Source organism: Somniosus microcephalus, chromosome 5, assembly GCF_052327205.1.
Source record: "Somniosus microcephalus isolate GS21.2 chromosome 5, FLI_Smic_1.0, whole genome shotgun sequence".
Classification (NCBI taxonomy): Eukaryota; Metazoa; Chordata; class Chondrichthyes; order Squaliformes; family Somniosidae; genus Somniosus; species Somniosus microcephalus.
Genome location: NC_140991.1, coordinates 282,395,097 through 282,419,735, shown reverse-complemented (window position 1 = coordinate 282,419,735; position 24,639 = coordinate 282,395,097). Strand labels below are relative to the sequence as shown.

The 24,639-nt window shown below is 46.2% G+C and overlaps 1 protein-coding gene across 1 annotated transcript in view; it reads right to left on the bottom strand.

Moving 5' to 3' along the window:
* The window catches only part of LOC147117767 (collagen alpha-6(VI) chain-like), a 206,573-nt gene that overhangs the window by 19,821 nt on the left and 162,113 nt on the right, over positions 1–24,639 (bottom strand). The window contains exons 27-29 of the mRNA XM_085989029.1: positions 15,078–15,092; positions 14,485–14,978; positions 2,807–2,906 (exon numbers count right to left, since the gene is read on the bottom strand). Of these exons, the coding sequence (XP_085845155.1) occupies positions 2,807–2,906; positions 14,485–14,978; positions 15,078–15,092 (609 nt within the window). The remainder of the gene's footprint in view (positions 1–2,806; positions 2,907–14,484; positions 14,979–15,077; positions 15,093–24,639) is intronic.

Genomic DNA, 24,639 nt, shown 5'->3' with positions numbered 1-24,639 from the left:
TTTACTCTTTCCTGAATTCTCCCGATTCCAACCCCCTCCCCCCGCCTTCATTAGTTTAAAGCCCTGTCTACTGCCCTAGTTATTCAGTTTGCCAGGACACTGGTCCCAGCCCAGTTTAAGTGGAGCCCATCCCAACGGAACAGCTCCCTCTTTCCCCAGTACTGATGCCAATGCCCCATGAAACAAAACCCCTTCCTCCCACACCATTCTTTGAACCACGCACTTAAACCTCTAATCTGTTTGTCCCTATTCCAATTTGCGCGTGGCTCAAGTAACAATCCAAAGATTATTACCTTTGTGGTTCTGCTTTTTAATTTGGATCCTAGCTCCTCAAACTCCCTCAGCAGACCCTCATTCCTAGTTCTACCTATGTCGTTGGTTCCTATGTGGACCACGACAACTGGATCCCCCCCCCCACACTCCAAGTTGTTCTCCAGCTGCGAGGAGATGGCTTTACCCCTGGCACTGGGCAGACAACACAACCTTCGGAACTCTCGGTCGCGGCTGCAGCGAACAGTATCTATCCCCCTGACTGTACTGTCCCCTACCACAACTACATGCCCCCACTTGAATGGCTTCCTGCATCATGGTGCCACGGTCAGCCTGCTCATCTATCCTGCAGGCTTTTCCCTCATCCATACAGGCAGCAAGAACCTCATACCTGTTGGACAAGGGCAAAGGCTGAGACTCCTCCAGCACGGCACCTGAGGTCCCCTTACCTGCCTGAGTTGCAGTCACACAGTCCTGTCCCTGACCACTAACCAGACCTGTACCACTACCTAACCTAAAGGGTGTGACTGCCTCCCGGATCAAAGTGTCCAGGTAACTCTCCCCATCCCTGATGCCCCGCAATGTCTGCACCTCAGACTTCAGCTCAAAAACTCTGAGCTGAAGTTCCTCAAGATGCAGGCACCTACTGCAAACTTGGTTGTCCAGGATCACAATGTCCACATTATCACTTCCCCATCTCACTAGCCACCCTCACATTCATCCTCATCCTAGTCGAATCATACCAACTAACAACACACAAGGGTAGGCAGTTGAGTGTTATCGCCAATATTCATGTAAAGTTTCTGTTAAAGTAATGTCAAACATTGAAATCTTTATTTTCAACACTTTGCCTTCTTGGACAGATCTGTGTGCACCTTTGGAAGTGGCTTAGTGAGTTGCAATGAATGGTGAGACATAACGGTCCCCCCCCTCCCCCCAATAGTGATGAGTGTGAAAGGAATGACTTTGGCATTGTAGGGATGCTTTATGGTGTTGGTGTGGGGTGGTGCCAACCTGGCGCATCATGTGACAGCCAAGGTGTACAGCGTGAAGTGAATTAAATCTGGCCAAGATGAGGCCATCCCTGGCCTCCTGGGCAGCAATATGCTCGGGTGCTGATGTCCTGTGCAGCATCAGCTGATTGCGGAGAAGGTTGGTACTGCTGATGTGCCTGGTGATGTTGGTGTTGGGGCTGATTGTGGTGGGATTCTGAGGACCAAGGTGAGATTTTTTTAAGGGCACCTATGCTGATGGAATAGATGGCAGCTGAAGTTGAGATGACAGAAACGATCTGTCAGTGGTGAGACAGGTTGCTCCAAGGAGGTGACACTGGATAGAGAGTTTGCTCCAAACACTTCAAACCTCCATAAAGCTGAAAAGTGTATTCCAAATCCTGAAGATTGGAAATTGAACAGCTGTGAAATGGTAGCTTTTATACCACTTTTGCAGCTGTCAACTATTCACAGCAATGCAGAGTCATTGAGAACCTGACACACTTACCTGACATGATCCCCGAGCACTGGGAACCTCGTAAAAAACATGGAAAAATCATTAAGATCTGGTAAAATGCTGCTTAAATACCTTCAAACAGCTTCTTAAGTATCTCAATTGCCTGACCTGCCGCTTAGTGTCGGGTCTGCAAAGCGCAGGCAGAGCCGGCACTTGGGAAATTAACAAGGAGGCGGGTTCAGAGTGGACTTCTGCCCCGCTGTCAATCACTGTCATTTTGACAGTGGACCCGCCTCCGAACCCGCACTCTGAGCGCTAGCAAAATTCAGTCCTAGGAGATTTCAAGATCTGATCTCTGGTTGGTGCTGATTTAGCTGATCTTAGCTAGGACAATGGTAGAGATGCCACAAAGGACTGAAGTACCCTGGAATAGGGAGGGGGGAAATCATCCAGATTTTCTGCTTTGGGTTATTTCCTAGTGACCCATGGAAAAGCTGAGGACATTACTGGACTCAGCTACAGTGCCTTCTGAGGTCAAATAATAGGTTCACTCATGAGGAATGCCTACTTCGGCAAGGTACTAGAGGGGGTAAGCACCTGTGAGAATGTACTTCTACAAGACAATGCCTTCAGGAGGGGAGGGAAGAAACTTTGCAAGAAATGGAGGAAAAAGCTCACCCATGGATTAGGAAATAAGATACAAGTCTGTCACTGATAATGTTTTATAATATTTTACTGTTTTCTATTAAGCAGTTTAAAAGTCATTCAACAGATTAATTCCTTTCCTGTGATTGATGCCTCTTTTGCTTCTCTTTTCCTCTCATTTTTCCAATCTTATTAAAATGCCCATTTATCTCTTCGTCTTCAGTCTAATGCAAGGCACACACGCAAAACATTATAATCCCTCTTTTTTCTTTACAGATGCTGACTGACCCGATCTGTGTTTACAGAATTTCTGTTTTTATTTCATATTTGCAGCATTTGCAGTTTTTCCTTTTTTATTTTTAAACAAATTCCATGTCTGAAGGAAAATTATTTCAAATACTCCAGGGCATTTAATGAATATACGATCATTTTAAATTCATACCAAAGCACAGTGTGCATAACAGGAGTCTGTGTAACAATTCCTCGTAGTCTTGTTGCTGACTTGGCAGTACAACTACTTTAACTGTTGCTTCAGTATCGACCTTGGATAAATAAATTGAAAGAAATGCAAAATTCAGAAACAAAAATATTTCCAAAGTCGGTAAACATTAATTATTCATATAGATGAAAGTAAAAATATAGTTGCAATTCTTCATCTTAAGCCAATTTCATGTGCTCTGTCAGGAGAAAATCAAAGACTAATTATAGCAGAAGATCATAAGTCCAAGTTATGACGACTAATTATTCAATGTATCAGATACATATTAGTCTAAAATAAAATAATTGCAAAATAAAGCACAGTAAATACTTAGTAAACTGATCAGTAAATTGTTTTACATCAATGTAAGACAGTACCTTAAGAAGAAATGGATTCCTTGCATAGAGTGGAGTAATTCTAATTCTCTAAAAGTCTCCTCCATATACCACGGGTATAGTCCTAAGAATGTGATTTCTTACAACAACAAATGGTTTGGATCTCGAGTTCTGCCAATATATGGGGCCTTTTCACTACCATTCCCAACAAGAGCCATTCAACTACATATTGACTACGAAAGCTGCCAATTGGTGTAAAAACCTAACTGGTTCACCAATGTCCTTCAGAGAAGGGAACCTGCCACCCCTACCCAGTCTAACTTCAGCTACACTTTTACATGGTTGACTCTTCGGGCTGGATTTTGTGAATGGAGACGAGTTGGAGGCGGGACTGCTGCTTGTCGGGTCAATGTCCCGCCTCCATCATCTTCTGGCCAACCAGCGTGATTTTGCCGATTGACCTTGTTAAGCCCGCCCTGCGGGCTCAGCAGGCCAATTAGAGGGAAAGTCACTGACAGAGCATGCCAACGTCTGACGTGTTATCTGTCAAGACTTCTTGAAAGAAGAAATGTCAGCGTTTGACAGCTCTGTGAAGCTGTCAAACACTGACATTCTCTGTAGTTTGATGAGCCCTTGTGTTCAGGACTCATCAAACCTTTCAACTTTGTAGATTTCAGATGGCTGTTGGGTCGGAGGATCCAACAGCCAGTCTGTGAAATTGACAAGGAAGATGTCGGGTCTCCCGATCCAGGGTGGATGAAGGCTGCAGGCAAAAAACAAGGTAAGTGAACATTTTTTTAACACTTAACACTCACCTTCCATACTTACCACTCTACACTTGCACCCATCACTCACCTCTACATCTTACTTTCAGGTCCCTCCGACCCCACAGACCTCCTTCACGTCTCCTCCAACCCGGCGGGGTTCTCCGAGGTTGAGAAGCCTTCACCTGAGAAGGTAAAATGGCACTAATCCTTTTTTCTGTCTTTTAACTACCTGTTAACAGGCAGTTAAAAGGATTTAATTCCTTTCCCGCCTCCAGGAGACAGAACCCGAAGCAGCACATCTTCCCGACTCCTGGCAAAAGGACACGGAGGCGGGATGGGGGCGGTTTTGCCATTCGCCCCCACTTTCTGCTACTTTACCGGCAGTCCCGCCTTCTCAGGGCTGAGAAAATCCAGCCCTTAATGTCCCCTGATATGAAACTTGAGACCTCAAATTGTAGAGACTTTGGCTAAAGTCAGATCATCGCCTTATAGAGTCATAAGTCATTGAGTCATAACGACACAGAAGGAAGCCATTTGGCCCATCGAGTCCGTGCCGGACTTATCCTTTAAAATCCAAGCTTGCCACAAGTGGGACAGGTCCGTTTTGAACCTATATAGCTTATGAAGCATGAAATGACACAAACATCTTTGCCACTTTATTGGCTGTTTTTCATATAGATGAAAATAAAAATATAGTTGCAATTCTTCATCTTAAATACTTATGCAACAGTTTCATATCCACGTCTTTCTAGGTATGATTCAACTCATCAAAGAAGTGTAAAAGATAACTAAACCAGCAGACAAGGGTAGTCTAGTAGATGTAGTGTATTTGGATCTTTATACTAGACTAGTAGAAAAAGAATGGGGGTCAATTTGTCCCAATGGACTGAATGTTGGATTTGCAACAGAAGAGAGAGGTGATAAACGATAAATGTTCCGCCTGGGGAAAACGCAACCGGTGACATTTCACAAGGATCTGTTGTGTAACCCATAGTTGTGAATGATGTGGCAGGGGTATCTTTAGTACTCTTAGTAAATCTGATGACACAAAGCATCGTCAGTAGGTAACTGGTAGGAAAGAGATAGATTATCTTCCGAGACTTGGGCGCATTATGTAGATCAGTCGATATGGTAGATCGATTTTAATATGACAAGGTTTAGAGTAGCTTATGGGAAAAGACAAGGAAAAATCAAATGTGAAAATATTCAACTGGAGGAGGGCTAATTTCAGTGACTTGAAAAGGGATCTGGCCCAGGTGGATTGGAATCAAAGATTGGCAGTTAAAACAGTAAATGAGCAATGGGAGGTTTCCAAAGAAGAGATAGTTCAGATACAGACTAGACACATTCCCACGAGGGGGAAAGGAAGGATATCCAAAGCTAAACTCCCTAGATAACTAAAGGTATCGAGATTAAAATGAAATAAATAAAGGAAGCTTATGGTAAGAGAGTGTATTATGAGAATAGATTAGTGGGTAACATAAAAGGCAATCCATAAGTCCTTTAAAAACACATAAATAGTAAAAGGGTAGATAAAGGAAGGGTGGGGCCGATTAGGAACCAAAAAGGAGATCTTCTTATGGAGGCAGAGGGTATGGCTGAGGTACTAAATGAGTACTTTGCATCTGTCTTCACTAAACAAGAAGAGGCTGCCAATGCCAATTTATGAAGTATAGATGAGGGTAGTCCGGTTGATGATGTGTATATAGACTTTCAAAATGCGTTTGATAAAGTACCACATAATAGACTAGTTAGCAAAATTAAACCCCATGGGATTAAAGGGGCAGTGGCTCCGTGGATACAAAATTGGCTAAAGGACAGAAGCAGAGAGTAATGGTGAACGGTTGTTTTTCAGACTGGAGGGAAGTGTGCTGTGGTGTCCCCTAGGGGTCAGTGTTGCGACCACTGTTCTTTTTGATATATATTAATGGCCTGGACTTGGCTATGACAGGGCATAATTTCAAAGTTTGCAGATCACACTAAACTCGGAAATGTAGTAAACAGTGAGGAAGATAGTAACAGACTTCGGGAGGACATAGAAAGACTGGTGAAATGGGCAGACACATGGCAGATGAAATTTAACACAGAGAAGTGTGAAGTGATTCATTTTGGTAGGAAGAATGAGGAGAGGCAGTACAAACTAAATAGTACAATTTTAAAGGGGGTACATGAACACAAATCTTTGATGGTGGCAGGACAGGTTGAGAAGGCATACAGGATCCTTGGCTTTATAAGTACAGGCATAAAATACAAAAGCAAGGAAGTTATGCTAAACCTTTATAAAACACTGGTTAGGCCCCAGTTGGAGTATTGTGGTCAATTCTGGGAACCACACTTTAGGAAGGACGTCAAGGCCTTAGAGAGGGTGCAGAGGAGATTTGTTAGAATGGTACCAGGGATGAAAGACTTGTATGGAGAGACTAGAGAAACTGGGGTTGTTCTCTTTAGAGCAGAGAAGGTTAAGAGGAGATTTGATACAGGTGTTCCAAATCTTGAAGGGTTTTGATAGAATAAATAAGGAGAAACTGTTTCCAGTGGCAGAAGGGTCTGTAACCTGAGGACACAGATTATAGGTGATTGGCAAAAGAATCAGACGCAACATGCAGAAATATTTTTTATGCAGCGAGTTGCTATGATCTGGAATGCACTGCCTGAAGTGTGGTGGAAGCAGATTCAAAAATAACTTTCAAAAAGGAAATGGTCAAATACTTGAAAAGGAAATATGTGCTGGGCTATGGGGAAAGAGTTGGGGTGTGGGACTAATTGGATAGCTCTTTCAAAGGCACGATGGGCTGAATGGCCTCCTTCTCTGCTGTATCATTCTATGATAATGTAGAGTAAGCAATATAGCAACAGATACAGTAAATGTAGTTGACATGAAAAGCCCTATTTATAAACCATTAACAGGCTAAAAGGAATGAAATGGGAATGATGAGTGATCATATGCTGAAAGCATCTATGTGAAGCAGTTATCAATAAAGAAAATAAGCTACTGGGAGTACTTCTGGAAAGCATTGGATTACAAGTCCAAACAAGTTATATTAGTGTAATGTATATACCTTTAAGTGGGGAACTATCTTTTACAGCTCATGTATACTGCAGTACCGGCAGTGACCACACCTGTATATACCCCTGGGCTATGGGGAAAGAGTTGGGGTGTGGGACTAATTGGATAGCTCTTTCAAAGGCACGATGGGCTGAATGGCCTCCTTCTCTGCTGTATCATTCTGTACAGATCAGTTCCACTGTGAGCCACGTTGAGTAAACACCTGTTGTACCGTTCTCCGCAGTCTGTGTCTTATTATACACGGACGCAACATTGGCGACGAGGCAAGTTCGAACCTACCTGCAACTCTGCATCACCTCCCGGGGATTCGTTCCTGGAGATCAGTGGATTGGAGGTCAAGGCCAGAGACTCGGGCGTCGACCACGGGCAACCGCCCAGTCATCCAGCAGAGACTCGAGAATTGCGGGGGAGGCTGTCGAGAGTCAGGCTTGGCTTTCCAGTTGAGGTGGTCCAGTGAAACGGGCTGGCAACAGGTAGTGCGCAGACCCTTCCCGGACAGCGGCGGGCTAGAGCCCGACCGAGCGGCACAGCAAAGGGCCGAGCAGCGTCGACAGGGGAGAGAGAGAGAGGGCAGAGCACACAGGGCGCAGCCGGTGTTCAGGGGCCGAGCAGCGTCGGAGAGAGGGAGAGAGAGATGCGCAGAAACCTGCGAAGTGCCGCCATTGCCACGAGGACCGCCGAGAGCGGCGTTGGCAGCAGCGCAGGAGAAGCGCGCGAAACCTACAGGGCGCCGCCATTGCCACAAGAACCGCCGGGAGCAGCGTTGGCAGCAGCGGGGGAGGAAGGAAAGCACGGGAGATGCCATTTTAAGCCATTGGGAGACACCATTTTAAACCACACCCAAAATGCCGAAGAGTGGCAGTATCACTGCATTTGACAATGAAGTCGAAGATTGGACTACATATGTCAAACGAATAGAGGTGTACTGCAAGGCAAATGAGGCGTCAGATGACAAGAAAGCGTCGGTATTGTTAAATTTAATGGGTGCAAAGACGTATGGTTTATTACGAAATCTAGTAACCCCAACGAAGCCAATGGAAAAGAGTTTTGAAGACATAGTAACGATACTAAAGGAACATTTAAACCCCACACCGCTGCTGATAGCAGAAAGATTCAAGTTTCACAAGCGGAACCAGCATAAGGATGAAAGCAATGCTGATTATTTAACAGAACTGCGCAAACTATCGAAACACGCCAGTTTGGAGCGGGACTGGCAGATACCTTAAGGGACAAGTTTGTGTGTGGGCTTCAAAGTGAAGGAACCCAGAAACAGCTTTTATCTGAAAAGGACCTTACGCTGGAAAAGTCTTTCAGCATTGCGGTATCATATGAAGCAGCAGCACGGGGCGCTGCAGAGATACAACAGAGACCGCAAGAATATGTCACAAACGAAAAGTCATATGGAACAGAGAAGTGCTATCGCTGCGGCAGAACAACACATGACCAGAATGATTGCTGGTTCAAAGACAAAGTGTGCAGACAGTGTGGAAAAGTAGGACACATAGCACGAGTCTGCAGGTCGGGAAAGAAAACCAGCAATAAGAAACCTACCAAAGAAAAGTACAAGAAGGTACATAAGGTGACGGAGAATAGTTCAGACGAACAAAAGAGTGATAATGACTCCGAAAGCAGGGAACTGAGTTGTCTGAAACTACATAATGTGATCACAACGGAGGATCACCGAACCATTTGGGTCGCTCTCAAGATAGCAGGAGTCCAGGTAAAGATGGAATTGGACACAGGATCAGCCCTAACAGTCATAAACCGATGGGACTACGAGCGGCTATTCTCACACATACCCTTGAGAGACACAAAAATTATTTTGAAGACGTACACGTACCACCATTACTGGGACATGAATGGATCCAGAAAATACAACTGGATTGGCATTCCACACAGGCACTGACTGGCTGACAAAAAGGATGACGACGTCACACCTGGGCGACTGTCAAAGATCCTAACTGACACAAAAGAAGTGTTCCAGCAAGGACTCGGAACACTAAAAGGCATGACAGCGACGATTAAAATTGAAGAAAACGCAAGCCCAAAATTTTTTAAGGCCAGACCGGTACCTTATGCGATCCGCACAGCCGTCGAAGCAGAGCTGGAGAGTCTGGAACGTTCAGGTGTACTGTCCAAGGTAGACTGGAGCGAGTGGGCTACACCCATCGTCCCTGTGATGAAAAAGTCGTTGAGCAGCACGCCTGGGGAACCAAGGAAGGTTCGCATCTGTGGGGACTTTAAGGTAACAGTGAACCCGGTCCTTCACACCGTACAATATCCGCTTCCGCGGATTGAAGATATTTTCGCCTCGCTATCTGGAGGGAAACGCTGCACTAAGATTGATCTGGCCCAGGCGTATCTGCAAATGGAGGTAGAAGAAGCATCAAAAAAATACCTCACAATCAACACCCATAAAGGTCTCTACCAATACAACCGGCTGGTATTCGGGGTAGCATCAGCTCCGGCTATTTGGCAGGGGGCAATGGAACAAGTCCTGCAAGGGATCCCAGGGACCCAGTGTTATTTGGACGACATCCTGGTCACGGGCGAAAATGACAGTGATCACCTTGCCAACCTGGAGCAGGTGCTCACTAGATTGCAGGAATATGGGCTCCGAGCTAACCGCCCCAAATGCGAGTTTTTTAGAAAACAGATCTCGTATTGTGGCCACGTTATCGATAAAGAGGGGTTACATAAGTCCCCAGAGAAGATTGAGGCAGTAGTCAAGACTCCAGCACCGGAAAATGTGTCACAACTGAGGTCGTTCCTCGGGCTGGTAAGCTTGCCAAATTTGTCTACAATACTACACCCACTGAACACCCTATTGCAAACTGGGGTGCCATGGAAGTGGAGTGACGAATGTAGACGAGCTTTCCAGAAGAGCAAAACACTAATCACATCGAAAGAGGTATTGGCCCATTACAACCCAGCATTACCAATTCGGTTGGCATGTGATGCATCACCCTACGGCATTGGAGCGGTGCTGTCGCACAAATTCTCAGACGGCTCAGAGAGGCCAATAGTCTTTGCGTCACGATCACTAACCTCAGCCGAGCGTGACTACGCCCAGATTGACAGGGAGGCCCTCAGCCTAGTGTGGGGAGTGAAAAAGTTCAATCACTATCTGCACGGGCAGAAATTCACCTTGCTGACGGATCACCAGCCTCTTGTCTCCATTTTTAATCTGAAGAAGGGCGTTCCGGTGATGACTGCGCAACGACTACAAAGATGGTCACTTTTTCTAGGGGCGCACCACTATGAGATTGAATATAAGGGCACGAAACAGCATGGAAATGCTGATGGGCTATCACACCTGCCACTGCCTACTGCGGAGGAAGCACCAGCAGTGGATCCTGTCGAAATATTCCATTCAACTATAGTTGAATATCTACCAGTAACTAACGCTTGTATCGAAAAGGAAACCCGAAATGACCCGACACTGTCTCGGGTATATGATTTGACGGTGAAGGGATGGCCAGCACATGGCGACTCACTGTTGCCAGCATTCTTGACAAGGAGAGAACAGCTGTCAGTGTGCCGGGGGACCTTGATGTGTGGATCCCGAGTGGTAATTCCACCCAAGTTAAGGGATAGAGTGCTCAATGAGCTTCATGAGGGTCATCTGGGAGGGGTAAAAATGAAAAGCCTAGCCAGGGCTTATGTGTGGTGGCCGGGAATCGATAAACAAATCGAGGACCTGACCAAGAGTTGCTCAGGATGCCAGAAAGTCCAAAATGCACCACCACAGGCCCCTCTACACCCATGGGAGTGGCCCTCATCTCCATGGCAATGGGTGCATATTGATTTTGCTGGTCCATTCATGGACTCAATGTTTTTAATAGCCGTGGATGCGCACTCGAAATGGCCTGAGGTGATCAAAATGTCCTCCACCACCACGGAGAAAACTATTGCAGTCCTACGGACCATTTTTGCCAGGAATGGCTTGCCAGAACAGATTTGCTCCGACAACGGACCACAGTTTGTGTCCGAAGAGTTCCGGAGGTTCTTGAAAAAGAATGGGGTAAGGCATTACACATCCGCCCCCGTATCATCCAGCCACAAATGGATTGGCTGAGAGGTTCGTACAAACCTTTAAGAAGGCAATAAAGGCTATGTACAATGACAACATTCCGCTGCAGCACAAGGTGGACAATTTCCTGTTCGCCTACCGGAATGCGACACATGCAGTCACCAACCAGGCCCCAGCCATGATGTTCTTTAACCGAAGGTTAAGATCTCGCCTGGATTTGCTCAGACCAAACGTACGAAGAGATGTTGAGAGTAAGCAGTTCCAGCACATCCATGAGAAGCCAACAAGGAGCTTCAATGTAGGGCAACCAGTCTTGGCCCGCAACTACCGAACAGAAAAATGGCAGCCAGGAACAATATGCACACGGCAGGGCCCACTAATGTACACAGTGGACGTTGGAGAGAGCATCATGAGACGCCATGCTGACCAGATCCTAGAGTCACAGGAACAAGTCAACCCCATGCCTCGCCCATACGTACCTGGTGATGAACCCGACGTACAGGTAGCATCTACCCCAGAAACAGTAGCATCGGAAGCTGATGAACCAACCGACGACAGGGGGCCAGAATCGCCTCCGCACCAAGAGCAAGACACTCGGGAAAGGCGCTATCCAGAAAGGATCAGGAAGCCTCCCGAAAGACTGAATATATAAATAGACTATTTTCAGCTAATGTTGCATGTTAAAAGTGTTAATTGTAATTAGTTTGATATTTAATTGTTAAATGAGTGTTATGGTACTGTTAATCTAAAAGGGGAGGAATTGTAATGTATATACCTTTAAGTGGGGAACTACCTTTTACAGCTCATGTATACTGCAGTACCGGCAGTGACCACACCTGTATATAGCCCTGAGTAGTTATCTGTACAGATCAGTTCCACTGTGAGCCACGTTGAGTAAACACCTGTTGTACCGTTCTCCGCAGTCTGTGTCTTGTTATACACGGACGCAACAATTAGTATCGATTAATTGTGAGGTTATCTTTAGATTACAACATACAGTTTTGGTTGTCCTCTGTCCAAAAAGGATAGGGATGTATTAGAAAGGGTTTACAGAAGAGAGACCAAAATAATTCCAGGCTTTATGGGACTAATTTATAAAGAAAGGTTCAAACAACTAAACTGAAGGAGACATGGTACAGGCCTTTGAAGTAAAAGTTAAAGTTGAATCAACCCAATTCAAGTGACATTTTGGAAAAAAAAGAGCTAGATTGAAATCTGTTGAGAAAGTGAATTGAAGATCATAGAGCTATTCACTGCAATACTTGATTTCCTCCCCCCCGCTCCCCCCAACCTCCCCAAGAGAGGTGAAGGAAGGAATTTAGTGTTCCTTAAAATTGGGAACCAACAAGGGGGTGGTGGTGCCTGGCAGTCCATGATAGAATGATCATATATGAATGGAGCCGGGGATTCTGAATGGAGCACCATTGATGGGATAAATGTCCTTTTCTCACTGCAGACTTTTTCATATTCTTAAGGTCTATCCTAGATCAGACTTTACCTGTTCCTTCTTCTTAGGCTTGGAATCTTATCATTTCTTTTCCTTCCATTCTGAGCCACATAACTCAGCAAGTTGCCCTTCAAATTTGACTCGGAAGCTACTGGAGTGCTGATCTAAAAGGGTGCTGAGAATATTCATGGCTACCTTACTGGAACTTTGCGTATCAAATGCAGTCACTACCTTTTATTAGAGTGTATCGAAATGGAATTCATTTGAGGCCCTTAACATTGTGTGGATGTATGGCCTGCAAATCCTCTGTTTTAGGATCTCTGCAGGAATTAACAGTGTCAATCAGGTAAAGTAGTCAGAGCGATCTTGTGATGAATTATAATCCTTTAGAGAGAATGTCAACTGCATCAAAATGTGGATCACGTTGGAGGGGGGGTGGTAAAGAGAGGAGTGGGGGGCTTACTATTATTTACCAACATCAGGAGAACAAAGTGAAAAGGTAATGGTATCTGAGTTGATTACAGTACTTTCATAAAAAATGATCAGGATAATTCTCTGTAACAATTAGTTAGTAAAATGGTGTGTGTAGGAAGGGATTGACTTGATAACTGGGGGAACTTTTTCGGTTGAAGGAACTTGCAGAGGAAGTAAAGTCTTCATACTGTACAAGGAGCTAAATTGTTTACCTAAAATGCCAATGTAGGAATTGAAATTAATTTAAACTATATTCATTGGTGAGAGGAGATAATCCTTTTGTAGATATAGATGACTGTGGCTAATCAGGTGTGGAAAGATGTTGCTCAGCGCAAAGATGGGAATGCAAGTATAACAAAAAAACATCAAATAGGGGAAGAAGGATGTTGAAGAAAAATGTTTTTATAGTAATGCACGAAACAATAGGAATAAGCCAATGAAAATATTGACATTTTTAGCATCACAGAAATATGACTTGGATGGACATGAGATGATGCTAAAAAGGTGTGGAATGATTCTTAAAGATGAAGTTAGGTGTAGGACTGCTGTTACTGTTAATGCAGAATATTATTGCTGTCAAGAGTGCATATGTAACAACAGAAGAAGAAGAGACAACAGAAATAATCTGTGTAGAGTGATGAAGGCAACTGGAAAATGCTATCAATGACCAGTTGAACCTGAACAGCTGAATAGAAAGCAGTATAGCTGTATAGCTAAAGGAGCCTGGAACAAATTGTATGGAGATAATAGTGAGAGATTCCAAAGTACCAAAAATAAAGTGATCAGGCTGGAGACAACCAGAGGGGAGGATTGAAAGTGCACACAGATTGATAGAAGTAATCAGATGATTTCTTAACATATGAAGCAGAATACAGGTGCAGATCTTGTATTTGATTTAGTCTTCAGCAGTCAATCAGAATTGATTTGTAAAGTGGAAGTGAAAGAATACTTTGGTTGTATTGACCTTTGTATAATTAGCTTTGGTATTATATTAAAGGTCAATAATTGCAGTACAGAGATGTAAAACCCCAGAATATCAAAACTTGGAGCTATGAAAAAGTTTATCGGAGGATTCAGAGGGTAGCAGAACTGAAAAATGAAACAGAATAGTCATTGATTTTTTTTTTTAAATACCAGAAATTACTGTTGCTGATATTGAAAGACAATGCATTATGCACTTGTATAATATTCCTCTGTCCAGTATTTTGATGTTGGCATGAATCTGTTTGTTTTATATGGGTTAATTGTTCCATTTGTTTGGAAAAGATACTGAGGGATGTCATATGAAGAACTTAAACAACCATTAATATCGACAACAGAATGCAAGGCAGGTTATTGAAAAAGCTAAGATAGTGCACAGTTTTTACCAGCTTACTTCTCATGCACAGTGTACAGCACACACTTGAGACTATTACACACCCTATATTGGCACATAATGGGATTGTCCCTTGTGTCCAGGCTAATTACTTATCTTACCCACTGTTATGGAATGTAATGGATGAGGAAATAGTTTTCTTACCTTAAAAGCCCGTTCTACTTCTGGGATGTTTTTAAAGGAGATGATGACTGGAATGATACCTGAAGCACTGAACTGTGAGGCAGCTGTAGCAATGGCGTTTATGTCTTTGGATACACCATTAGTGATAAACACAGCTATTTTCCTCACAAGGACACCATTACGAACTCGTTTAAAAGTATTTCTTGCAACAAACTGCATACCAAAGCCGATATTCCGTCTTCTGGTTGATCGTTCATGTGCTAGTTCTTCTATTTCTTTCAGAAGTAACTGTTTTTTCTTAAAGTCTGAAAATCGAATGAAAGGCCTTGCTACATTATTGTATGTAAGAACCGCCACACGGGCACCGGTGGGACAGTTGCTTTCAGCTATGTTAATATTCTGTAGAAAATTTATTACAATTCCCTTCATCCTTTCAAATATAGATAGTGTGACATCTGTAGACATGTCCAGAGCGAATGCCAGCTCCATGGGGTATGCAGGGCATTCTCCTCTTCCTGCAACAATGCAAAAGCAGTTAGTACTTAAGAACATCATTTAAGTAACAAATCAGTTTAAAACTATGGCTGTTGTGATACTCAATGAGGGTTACTTACTTTGTGAACAACAAGCTATAGGAACAAAAGGAAAAAAGAAAATTAACAATTTAAAGTTTCATTCATCTTCCATCATTACCTAATTTGCTTGAATGTAAACTGAGCTCATTTGTTCAAGTGTTATGGTTTCTGAAATTTTCACTGTAGATTGTTAATTTGTACAAGAAGCAAATATACTGGTTTAAAACTTCACCTGAAAGTCTGCTGAGCCAAGTGCATCATAGTGTTATTCAGCTACTGTATTTACTTGTAATGAACAGTTTACACACCAGCATATCTTCACTGCATTACGAATTAATTGACTTTGGTCACTGACTTTTCACTGGGAATGGTTGAATTGGGGAAACAAATTTAGAACAATATTTATTGAGAAACTGCATTTGTTGCAGTGAAAATTTTGTTCAACACAGAAAGACAACATGCAGAAGAAACACCATGTTTTTTTTGATGAATTTAGTCTTCCTACAATTAAGGATAAAATCATTGTGGGCCACGATCTCAGTTTTAATGAACTACTGCTTCACTTGCTTCTTTTCACCTGTCCATTGAACTGTGCACATGGCTAACAGAAAATCTTCTGTTGTTTCAATGTATGCAACATCCACCTTATTAATATATCATTACTTAACTTATTATGACCCAAGAAGAAAAATAAACAGAATTTCTGACATTCTGCACTGACAAAGCATCACCTACTAACTGCTGTTACCTCCTCAGCCATGGCTGTTGCCTGTCAACATGAAAATACAGCCTAATGTGGCTTTCTTTAAACATTTCCGCCAAGACTCACTCTCTGCTGTGTTGGTTAATCATTTAAAATATGTGATTGAAAGCTGCATGTTAAAACACAGGAGTAAATGGAGAACCTGCATGTTTCAACAAACAGGTACTTGAACAATGCCTGGACTCATTGTTCCAAGGAAGCCTACACATTGTGACACTTTTGTAAAATCTATGTAGATATTTGTTGTGTCTGTACCTATGCCGTTATACCTAGACACAATTAGTGCTCAGAAAGCGCCCCGAGATTGCAAACATGAGGCTTCTTTATTCAAAACGAAAGTTCTGGGGAGTACAGAACAAAGAGCACAAAAACCCAACCAAGAGAACAAATCCAACCATTTATCTGCTGTGACAGTGCCACCGCAGGCGGGAGAAGAACACATTATACATAACATATTCCTTCTCTCTTAAATGAAATGTCCACATTATTCCTCAACAGGTAAGTTACTTTCAATGCACTCAACTGACCAAGGGTAGAGGTAGACTGCCTCAAACCCTGACTTTACCCTGGGGTTTATTCTGCCCCAGTCTTGTGGGTAAGTCACTAAGCCTACAGATCCAAGCGTCTTGGAGGCCGCCGCTCTCTGACAGGATACCGGCGGTCATCGCTGGCTTCCACAGCAGTAGGCATTGACACAGGCCTAGATAGAGAAGGTGCCTGTGTCAGTCGAAAGTCAGGAGTTTGCACAGGTGGAACAGTCTCTTTGACTTCCTGTGTTGGAGAAGAGCACTGTGGCAAAGGATGCTGGTTTGCGGTATCATCTGGAAACAGTTCAGGCCAACCAGCCGTTGGAGCCTCTGTGGCTGTCTCTGCTCCTAGCAACAGTTGATCAGTGTGTCTTCTCCAGACGACGTCCTCAGCAGTCTCAACCGTGTAAGACACAGGGCCCATCTGCGCGATCACCATAGCAGGAACCCATTTCGGTCCAGTGTTGTAGTTTCGAGCTAGGACGTGCTCTCCAGGATGAAACCGTCTCTCCTTGGCTCTTTTCTCTCTTCTTTCAAATTGAGCTTGTTGTTGACGTTGGACAACCTGCTCTGCCCTTGGAGGTTTGAGTAAGTCAAAACTTGTCCGCAACTGCCTCTTCATCATGAGCGAAGCGGGGGAAGTTGTGGCATGCGGCTCGTTCCTGTAGGACAACAGGAAGCTGTTCAGACATTGGTGGATTCAGCCCTGACCTTGCGATGCCTTCAAGGCGTGCTTCAAAGTTTGCGCGAACCTTTCTGCCAGGCCGTTAGTAGAGGGATGATAGGGCATAGACCTGATGTGTTGGACACCATTCACTTGCAGGAAGGTTGCAAACTCCTGTGATACAAATTGTGGACCATTGTCACTTACGAGTTGTTCCGGTGAGCTATAACGGCTGAACATCTCACCAAGTTTCTCAATTGTTTTCTCTGCCGTGGTAGACCTCATCACAGTGACCTCCGGCCACTTGCTACGAGCGTCCACAACCACCATAAACATCTTCTCTTCGAAAGGACCGGCGAAGTCCACATGTACTCGCTGCCACACTTCTTCAGGCCAATCCCAGGGGTGTAGGGTTGCCAGCTGTGGAACATTCCGGACCCTTTGACACGGGGAACATGTTTTGGCTTTCTCCTCAATATTCCATCGAGACCTGGCCACCAGAAGTAGCTTCTTGCCATTTCCTTCATCCGAACCATCCCACTGTGGCCTGTATGAAGTTGTTGCAGTACAGGTTCCCTCAGAGGTGGCGGAATGATGACACAGCGTCCCCAGAGAAGACAACCTGCCTGGACGGAGAGCTAATTTCTTTTTGAAACGTAAGGTTTCAAACTAGGAGAATCTCCTATAGCTCTCCCTCGAATGACATTGTCCATTACCTCAGACAGGACTGGATCGTTGCGGGTGTACCTTCGCACCTGAACTGCAGTGACAGGTGCTGCCTCCACTTGTCTAAAGTAGAAGATGTCTATCTGATGAGGCTCTGGGGGAGTAACAGGCAAGGGCAGCCTCGAGAGACCGTTTGCATTGCCGTGCAAGTCTGATTTGCGATATTTGATGTCGCATGTGTGTCCTGACAACAGTAAAGCCCACCTTTGCATCCTGCTTGCAGCAAGAGACGGAATTCCGGTGTGGGGCCCAAAGATTGAAGTCAATGGACGGTGGTCCGTCAGGAGTGTGAACCTTCTCCCAAACAGGTACTGATGAAATTTTCAAATTCCAAAAATGATTCCCAAGGCCTCGCGCTCAATCTGTGCATAGTTACTCTCAGCCTTGTTCAAGGTGCGTGATGCGAAGGCGATAGGTTTCTCTTCACCGGAAGGCATGATGTGGGATATGACTGCTCCCACACCATATGGTGATGCATCACATGCTAGCTGCACGGGTAGCTTTGGGTCGAAGTGTGTCAGGACCTCAGACTTCAGCAATGCTTTCTTTGCTTGGACGAAAGCTTCGTTGCACAGTTCAGTCCATTTCCATGTATTGCCTTGACATAGCAACTGATGTAGCGGCTTCAGCAATGTTGCTAAGTCTGGAATAAACTTTCCATGGTAGTTAAGTAGCCCCAGGAACGAACGTAACTGGCTCACATTCTGGGGTGCTGGGGCCTCCATGATTGCCTTGACCTTTGATGGCGCCTTATGCAGGCCAGTAGCGTCAATCACATGCCCCAGGTACTCAACTGAAGACTGAAAGAATTCACATTTGTCCTTACGAACTCTGAGTCCATACTCTTTCAGTCGCTGTAGTGTCGCATCCAAGTTCAGAAGATGATCCTCCTCATTTGTCCCAGTGAAAAGGATGTCGTCCAGGTGGCACTGGACTCCTGGCAGTCCACTCAAAATCTGATCCATTGCCCTTTGGAATAGAGCTGGGGCCGACGTAATTCCAAACAGAAGGCGGCAGTACCTGTATAGCCCCTTGTGTGTCACAATTGTCAGCAACTCCTTTGATTTGTCATCGACATGCATTTGTAGATAAGCCTGGCATAAGTCTATTTTGCTGAACTTTTGCCCTCCGGCCAGGCCCGTAAAAAAATCACCAATGAGGGGAAGAGGGTACTGTTCCACTGACAGCACCGGGTTAATAGTCACTTTAAAATCCCCGCAGATTCGAATAGATCCATCCTTTTTCAGGACAGGAACAATGGGTGTGGCCCATCTGCTCACGCTTACAGGCTCCAGGACTCCATTCTCGACTAAGGCCTCTAAGTTAGCCTCAACTTTTGGCCTAATTGCATAGGGTACAGGTCGGGCTTTGTGAAACTTTGGCTTGCTGTCAGGTTTAATGTTCAGTCTCATGCTGATCTTTTTCATGCTCCCAAGTTCACCATTGAAGAGTTCAGTGTAGGATTCGCAAAATTGAACTTTATATTACAAAGGGTCGAATGGCAGAAGAGGCCATGATTTTAAAGACTGTTTTAAAAGAAGCCCAGGAAAAAGGGGCATTCAAAATGGCTGCCAGACCCCGTGATCAACTTATTGGGACACTTTAAAATGGTTCCTGCAGTCCTCGGACAGCTTTGTGGATTCAGCCCACAGTAAGTTCTGGAAGCCGTTTCTGAGAGAACGAAACCAGACACCCACATATACATATAGATTGGATGCAGATCCAGTCAAGATCGGCCTGCAGATAAAGGCCATCTAAACGTTTACCCAGACAAAAGGGAACAGTTTCATATTCATGAGAAGAGCATCAATGACCCGTTAAGGACATCACCAGGACATTAAAAACAGTGAAGGTCATTCCAGACCAGAGATGGCCCTTTACCGGCCATCCCAAAGTATTTTAAAATATAATAACTACCCCGTTGTGCTCCCAGCCCGCCAAAATTAAAACAAAAGACTAACCTGATTTGGCGCGAGATAAGGGCTTCTGATGAGAAGTATATCTGGGAACCCGGGGGTAGAAAGGAAAAAAAAGGAGAGCCATCGTGGTGCTACCATCGTATCGGTGGCGTCATCGCTAGAAGAAGGAGAAGAAGACGGTTCGAGCCGGCGTCCCGCCCCAGGGTAAAACATTGGGAGATCATCGACCAACCCCGGGCCATTGACGAAACGGGAGGCCATCGACCCACCCCGGCTCAGGAGAAGAGACAACGAAAAACTGAAGAAACTATGGGGGCCAGCCCGAGGCTCCTCTGACCGGGGTCGAGCAGACGATCCCCGACCCCGCCGACATCCAGGCCAGCCGGTGTCCAGCCATCCCCGACCCCCACCTCAGGAGAGAGGTGTGGCGCAGCTCGCTGGGGCTCCACTAACCACGTGGAGACAGGATGCCTGAAAGGATCAAACGCAGACCTGTTTCAAAACCTTACTTTTCCCATTGGACTGGTGAGCAATCTGGCCCTTCATAATCAGATCTAGATTGGTTAAAAGGGGGTGGACAGTTAAGGGTATGATTAACATGAGTTGTTGTCCCCCGCTGTTCCGTGTATTTCCTCATTTCATGATGATCTTTGTAAAGTATAATATGCCTATATCCGTTTTAGTTAACAATGTACTGTTTTGAGTTGTTTTTCCCTCCCATGTACTCCCTTATTCTGCTTGCATTTGATTTGTATGTTTTCCATTTGCAATAACATTTCATTTTGTTTCATTCAACTTGGTTGATAAGAGTTTTCTCTACATTGTAGTTCCTGCCCCAAAGTCCAGAGTACAGAATCTAAGGGGTGAGTGGGTCGAACCACTCACGGTTTTACTGTGCAAGAGAGAGAGGCCTCTAGCGCGAGAAACCTCTGCGATCTAAAACCCCTTACAGAAAATGGCGACCGCGGCAGGACTCTGGCAGCAGGATTGCAATGTACTAGATCCAAGTTTGAATGGACGAAATGTTATGGATGAGAGGATAGCGGATTATGTCTTTGGTAAGGTAAATCTCACTAAGCAGTGGATTTCCGATCTCTTACTGGATGGGCGTCCGGTGGACGCAGCCATCAGGTGGACAGAGAGCAAAGAGCATAAGAAGTCAGTGGAGAAGGCAGTGTGGCTGATGTGTTACAAGAAGCAAGTCCAGATCTTGGACCGAGTCATTGCAGCACAGGCAGCCAGGATCACAACCCAGGCAGCAGAGATAGAGGAAAAGGCCATGGGTGGGGAAAAACTCATCACAGCGCTTCACGTGCTGAATCAGGAACGCCAAGTGGTAGCTAGTCAACATCAGGCTAGGATAGAATACCTGCAGTGCCAGGTTACTGAGGCAAAGATCCATGAAACGAGGATCCGGGAGAAAGCGCCCGCCTCACACAACAGCTAAGAGCGCAGGAGGAGAGAGTAGTGGAGGTTAAGGCAGCTTACAAGCTAGCCCTCGAGCACGGGTTTGAGAGCGCAGACCACGCCCCCGGCCAAAAGACCATAGAGGACCTAAGAACAGCCCTGGTTAAGGCAAAAGGCATGGTGTGTCTCGTCAGCCCGAAAGCCAGTCACATGGACTTTTTAAAGGAATCGAAACAGCCGATTCCAGCCGAAGTAGTTGTGGTACCAGCCACCGATCCCTCAGCACCACTGAGCTACTGTGAGGCTTGGCCGGAAAAACAGGGGGTGGTAAAAGAGGAGGTAGGCGAGGTGGAATGTGAGGAAGAACAGCCACTGGTAGCAAAGCCGGGACCGGCACCAATGTGTCCCGCTCGGCACCAGAGGTTCGGTCCCAACGTCGCAAACGGCGATGACGGACCCCACCTGAACCAGCTCATGGTGCCCTACAGTGCCCAACAAATAAGATCCATGGTGACCCACCTCCTAAGACTCACAGTAAAGGGAGATCCATCAGTTCATTTCAGGGAGATAGAGGAGACAGCCGCCATCAATGATTGTGACGATCAGGAACAGGTGAAAATGTTGCTCTTCTCCCTGGATTGCACAATCCTTCAGTGCCTCTCAGATGAGAGTAAGAGGGGACGGAAAGGGTATGTGGATCTCAGGGAGGAAGTTTTAGAAGTGATGGGAGTGGACGACGGTAGTCCGTTCGACCATGTGGAAGGGACCGTGCAGCTATCTGGAGAACCCCCACGGGTTTTCGCAGAAAGGCTGTGGCCAGTGTATCGACGCAGTTGTCCGGGTGTGCCTGAACGGGTTGCAATGAGCGCCGAACAGCGGGTTCATTGGCTCCGTTGCTTGGTTACCAACAGCTTGCCACAGATACAGGCCCTAGCCAGATCTTGGATGGATCTCCAAGGTCCCGGTGTCACGGAGGAGACGGTGCTCCGCCAGCTCAACGTTGCGTATAAGAATTGTAGAGGTCAGGAAACACCTCCCCAGAAGGGAAAGGTGCATGAGGCAAAACCCGCAGCCCCAAGCAAGAAGGAGTGGCGTCAGGAGGGGAATCGCCCTGCCCAAGCCAAGCTCAATTGCTACGGGTGTGGGAAGGATGGACATTGGCGCAAGGACTGTAGAAATCCGTGGAAGGATAATAAGGGAAAATTTCCCGCAGCCCAAGCCCAAGCCCAGACCGCCGCCCCAGCACCAGCCCAAACCCAAGCCATAGCTCCTGCCCCAGCACAAGGAGTTGGTGCAGCTATGGATCCCGCTGCGATAGAATCAATTTTAGAGACAATGCGGTCTCTTATGATTTCGCAGGGGAAGTTAGCCGTCACCACTGGTCTTGTCATTCCTGAAACCCCGACCGCTGTGCCCAAATGACTAGAGCCGGCGCAGCCCGTTTACTTGTGTGCGCTGCGATATGATGTATGGAGGCGACCCCTCGTGGAGATGGAAGTGGAGGAGGTAAAAGGGACCTATCGGTTGGATACGGGAGCATCGTGCACCGTGATCCATGCAGATAACCCTATCGTCTTGCCTCTATCCACCGGGGTTCCATGTATTCTGTTGGGCTTCACAGGCAAGGAACAGGCTAGCGCATTTTCCATTCCCCTCTCCGTTCATTTAGGACCACTCCACACCAAGTGGAAGTGTATACTGATGAAGTGGGAAGTGGAGAATGGGAAAGGGATCCTCGGGTCCGATTTCTTGGTAGAACACGGGATCCTCATGGATCTAAGAAATCATTGTCTTTGGGGAGCGGGTAAGGGTAAGCCGGGCAAGGTAGTCGTCATCCCAGGGAAAGGAGAAAGAGGGACCCTGTGTACCGTGAAGCCAAAAGAGGGCTACGACCTCGATCTCATGATCGCAAGCGTCCCACAAGATCTGCAGGCATTCGTGTCGGACAACCTGACGACGTTTGCCACTCACAAGCACGATTACGGGAGGGTCACCGGTTTTGAGGTCAGAGTAGACGGAGACCCCATGGCCCGACCCCAAAAACAGTATGATGCGCTATCAATAACTCAAAAGACTGAGATTAAGCAAGTAATTAACAGGCTTTTATTAACAAGAGAATGAAGGTGTGCCTCGAGTGGTCGACCGGTCCAGAATACAAAGGGGCTGTGCAGCAGTCACCTTTATACCTGGATTCATGGGAGGAGTCAGCCAAGGCACGTACAGGCGTGTACACAGTGGAATACAAACAGTGGTTTACCACATTCACCCCTTGTTTAAAATTGAGTCCGGCGGGGTGAAGTGTATTAAAAGTTAGTGTATTGGAGTCTCTCCGGAGGTCTTGTCTGCCGCTGTGATCGACGTGGCGACGGCAGGGGTAGTGAAGCTTCCGGCATCGAGTCCCGCGTAGGCAGGGGCACTGGTGTGTAGTCCTCGTAGATGTCGAGCGGGTCGCGGGGCCCAGGCCTGCCGTCTGCTGGGGCTGGATATTGGATCGTGGGGGGGTGGTGGTAGTGGGTAGGGGGTTACTGGGGCCCCCAAGGGTGCGAGGTCTCGTATGGAGACTGTGTCCTCCCGCCCGTCCAGGTACGCAATGTAAGCATACTGGGGGTTGGCGTGGAGGAGGTCGACCCTCTCGACTAGGGGGTCCGTTTTATGGGTCCTCACGTGTCTTCTCAGTAGGACCGGCCCTGGGGACGTCAGCCATGGCAGTAGCGATGTCCCCGATGTGGACTTCCTTGGGAAGACAAACATTTTCTCATGAGGGGTGGCGTTAGTGGCAGTGCAGAGCAGTGACCGAATAGAGTGGAGCGCATCGGGGAGCACATCCTGCCAGCGGGAGGTCGGAAGGCCCCTAGACTTTAAGGCTAGCAGGGCGGCCTTCCAAACTGTCGCATTCTCTCTTTCCACCTGTCCGTTCCCCCGGGGGTTGTAACTGGTGGTCCTGCTTGTGGCAATACCCCTAGCAAGCAGGTACTGGAGGAGTTCGTCGCTCATAAACGATGAGCCCCGGTCGCTATGGATATAGCTGGGGAAAACCGAACAGGGTGAAGAGGTCGTTCAGACATTTAATGACCGTGGCACTGGTCATGTCCGGGCAGGGGATGGCGAACGGGAAACGGGAGTACTCATCAATAATATTGAGGAAGTACACATTGCGGTCGGAGGAGGGGAGAGGCCCTTTAAAATTAACGCTCAGGCGCTCGAAGGGACGAGTGGCTTTTATTAGGTGAGCCCTGTCTGGTCTATAAAAGTGCGGTTTGCACTCAGCGCAGACTTGGCAGTTCCTGGTCATGGTCCTGACCTCCTCAATGGAGTAAGGCAGGTTGCGGGCCTTGATGAAGTGGAAGAACCTGGTGACCCCCGGGTGGCAGAGGTCATTGTGGAGGGCCCGCAGTCTATCGATCTGCGCGCTGGCGCAGGTGCCACGCAATAGAGCATCCGGGGGTTCATTGAGCTTCCCGGGCCGGTACAAGATCTCGTAATTGTAGGTGGAAAGTTCGATTCTCCACCTCAAGATCTTGTCGTTTTTGATTTTGCCCCTCTGCTTGTTGTTAAACATGAAAGCAACTGAACGCTGGTCAGTGAGCAGGGTAAA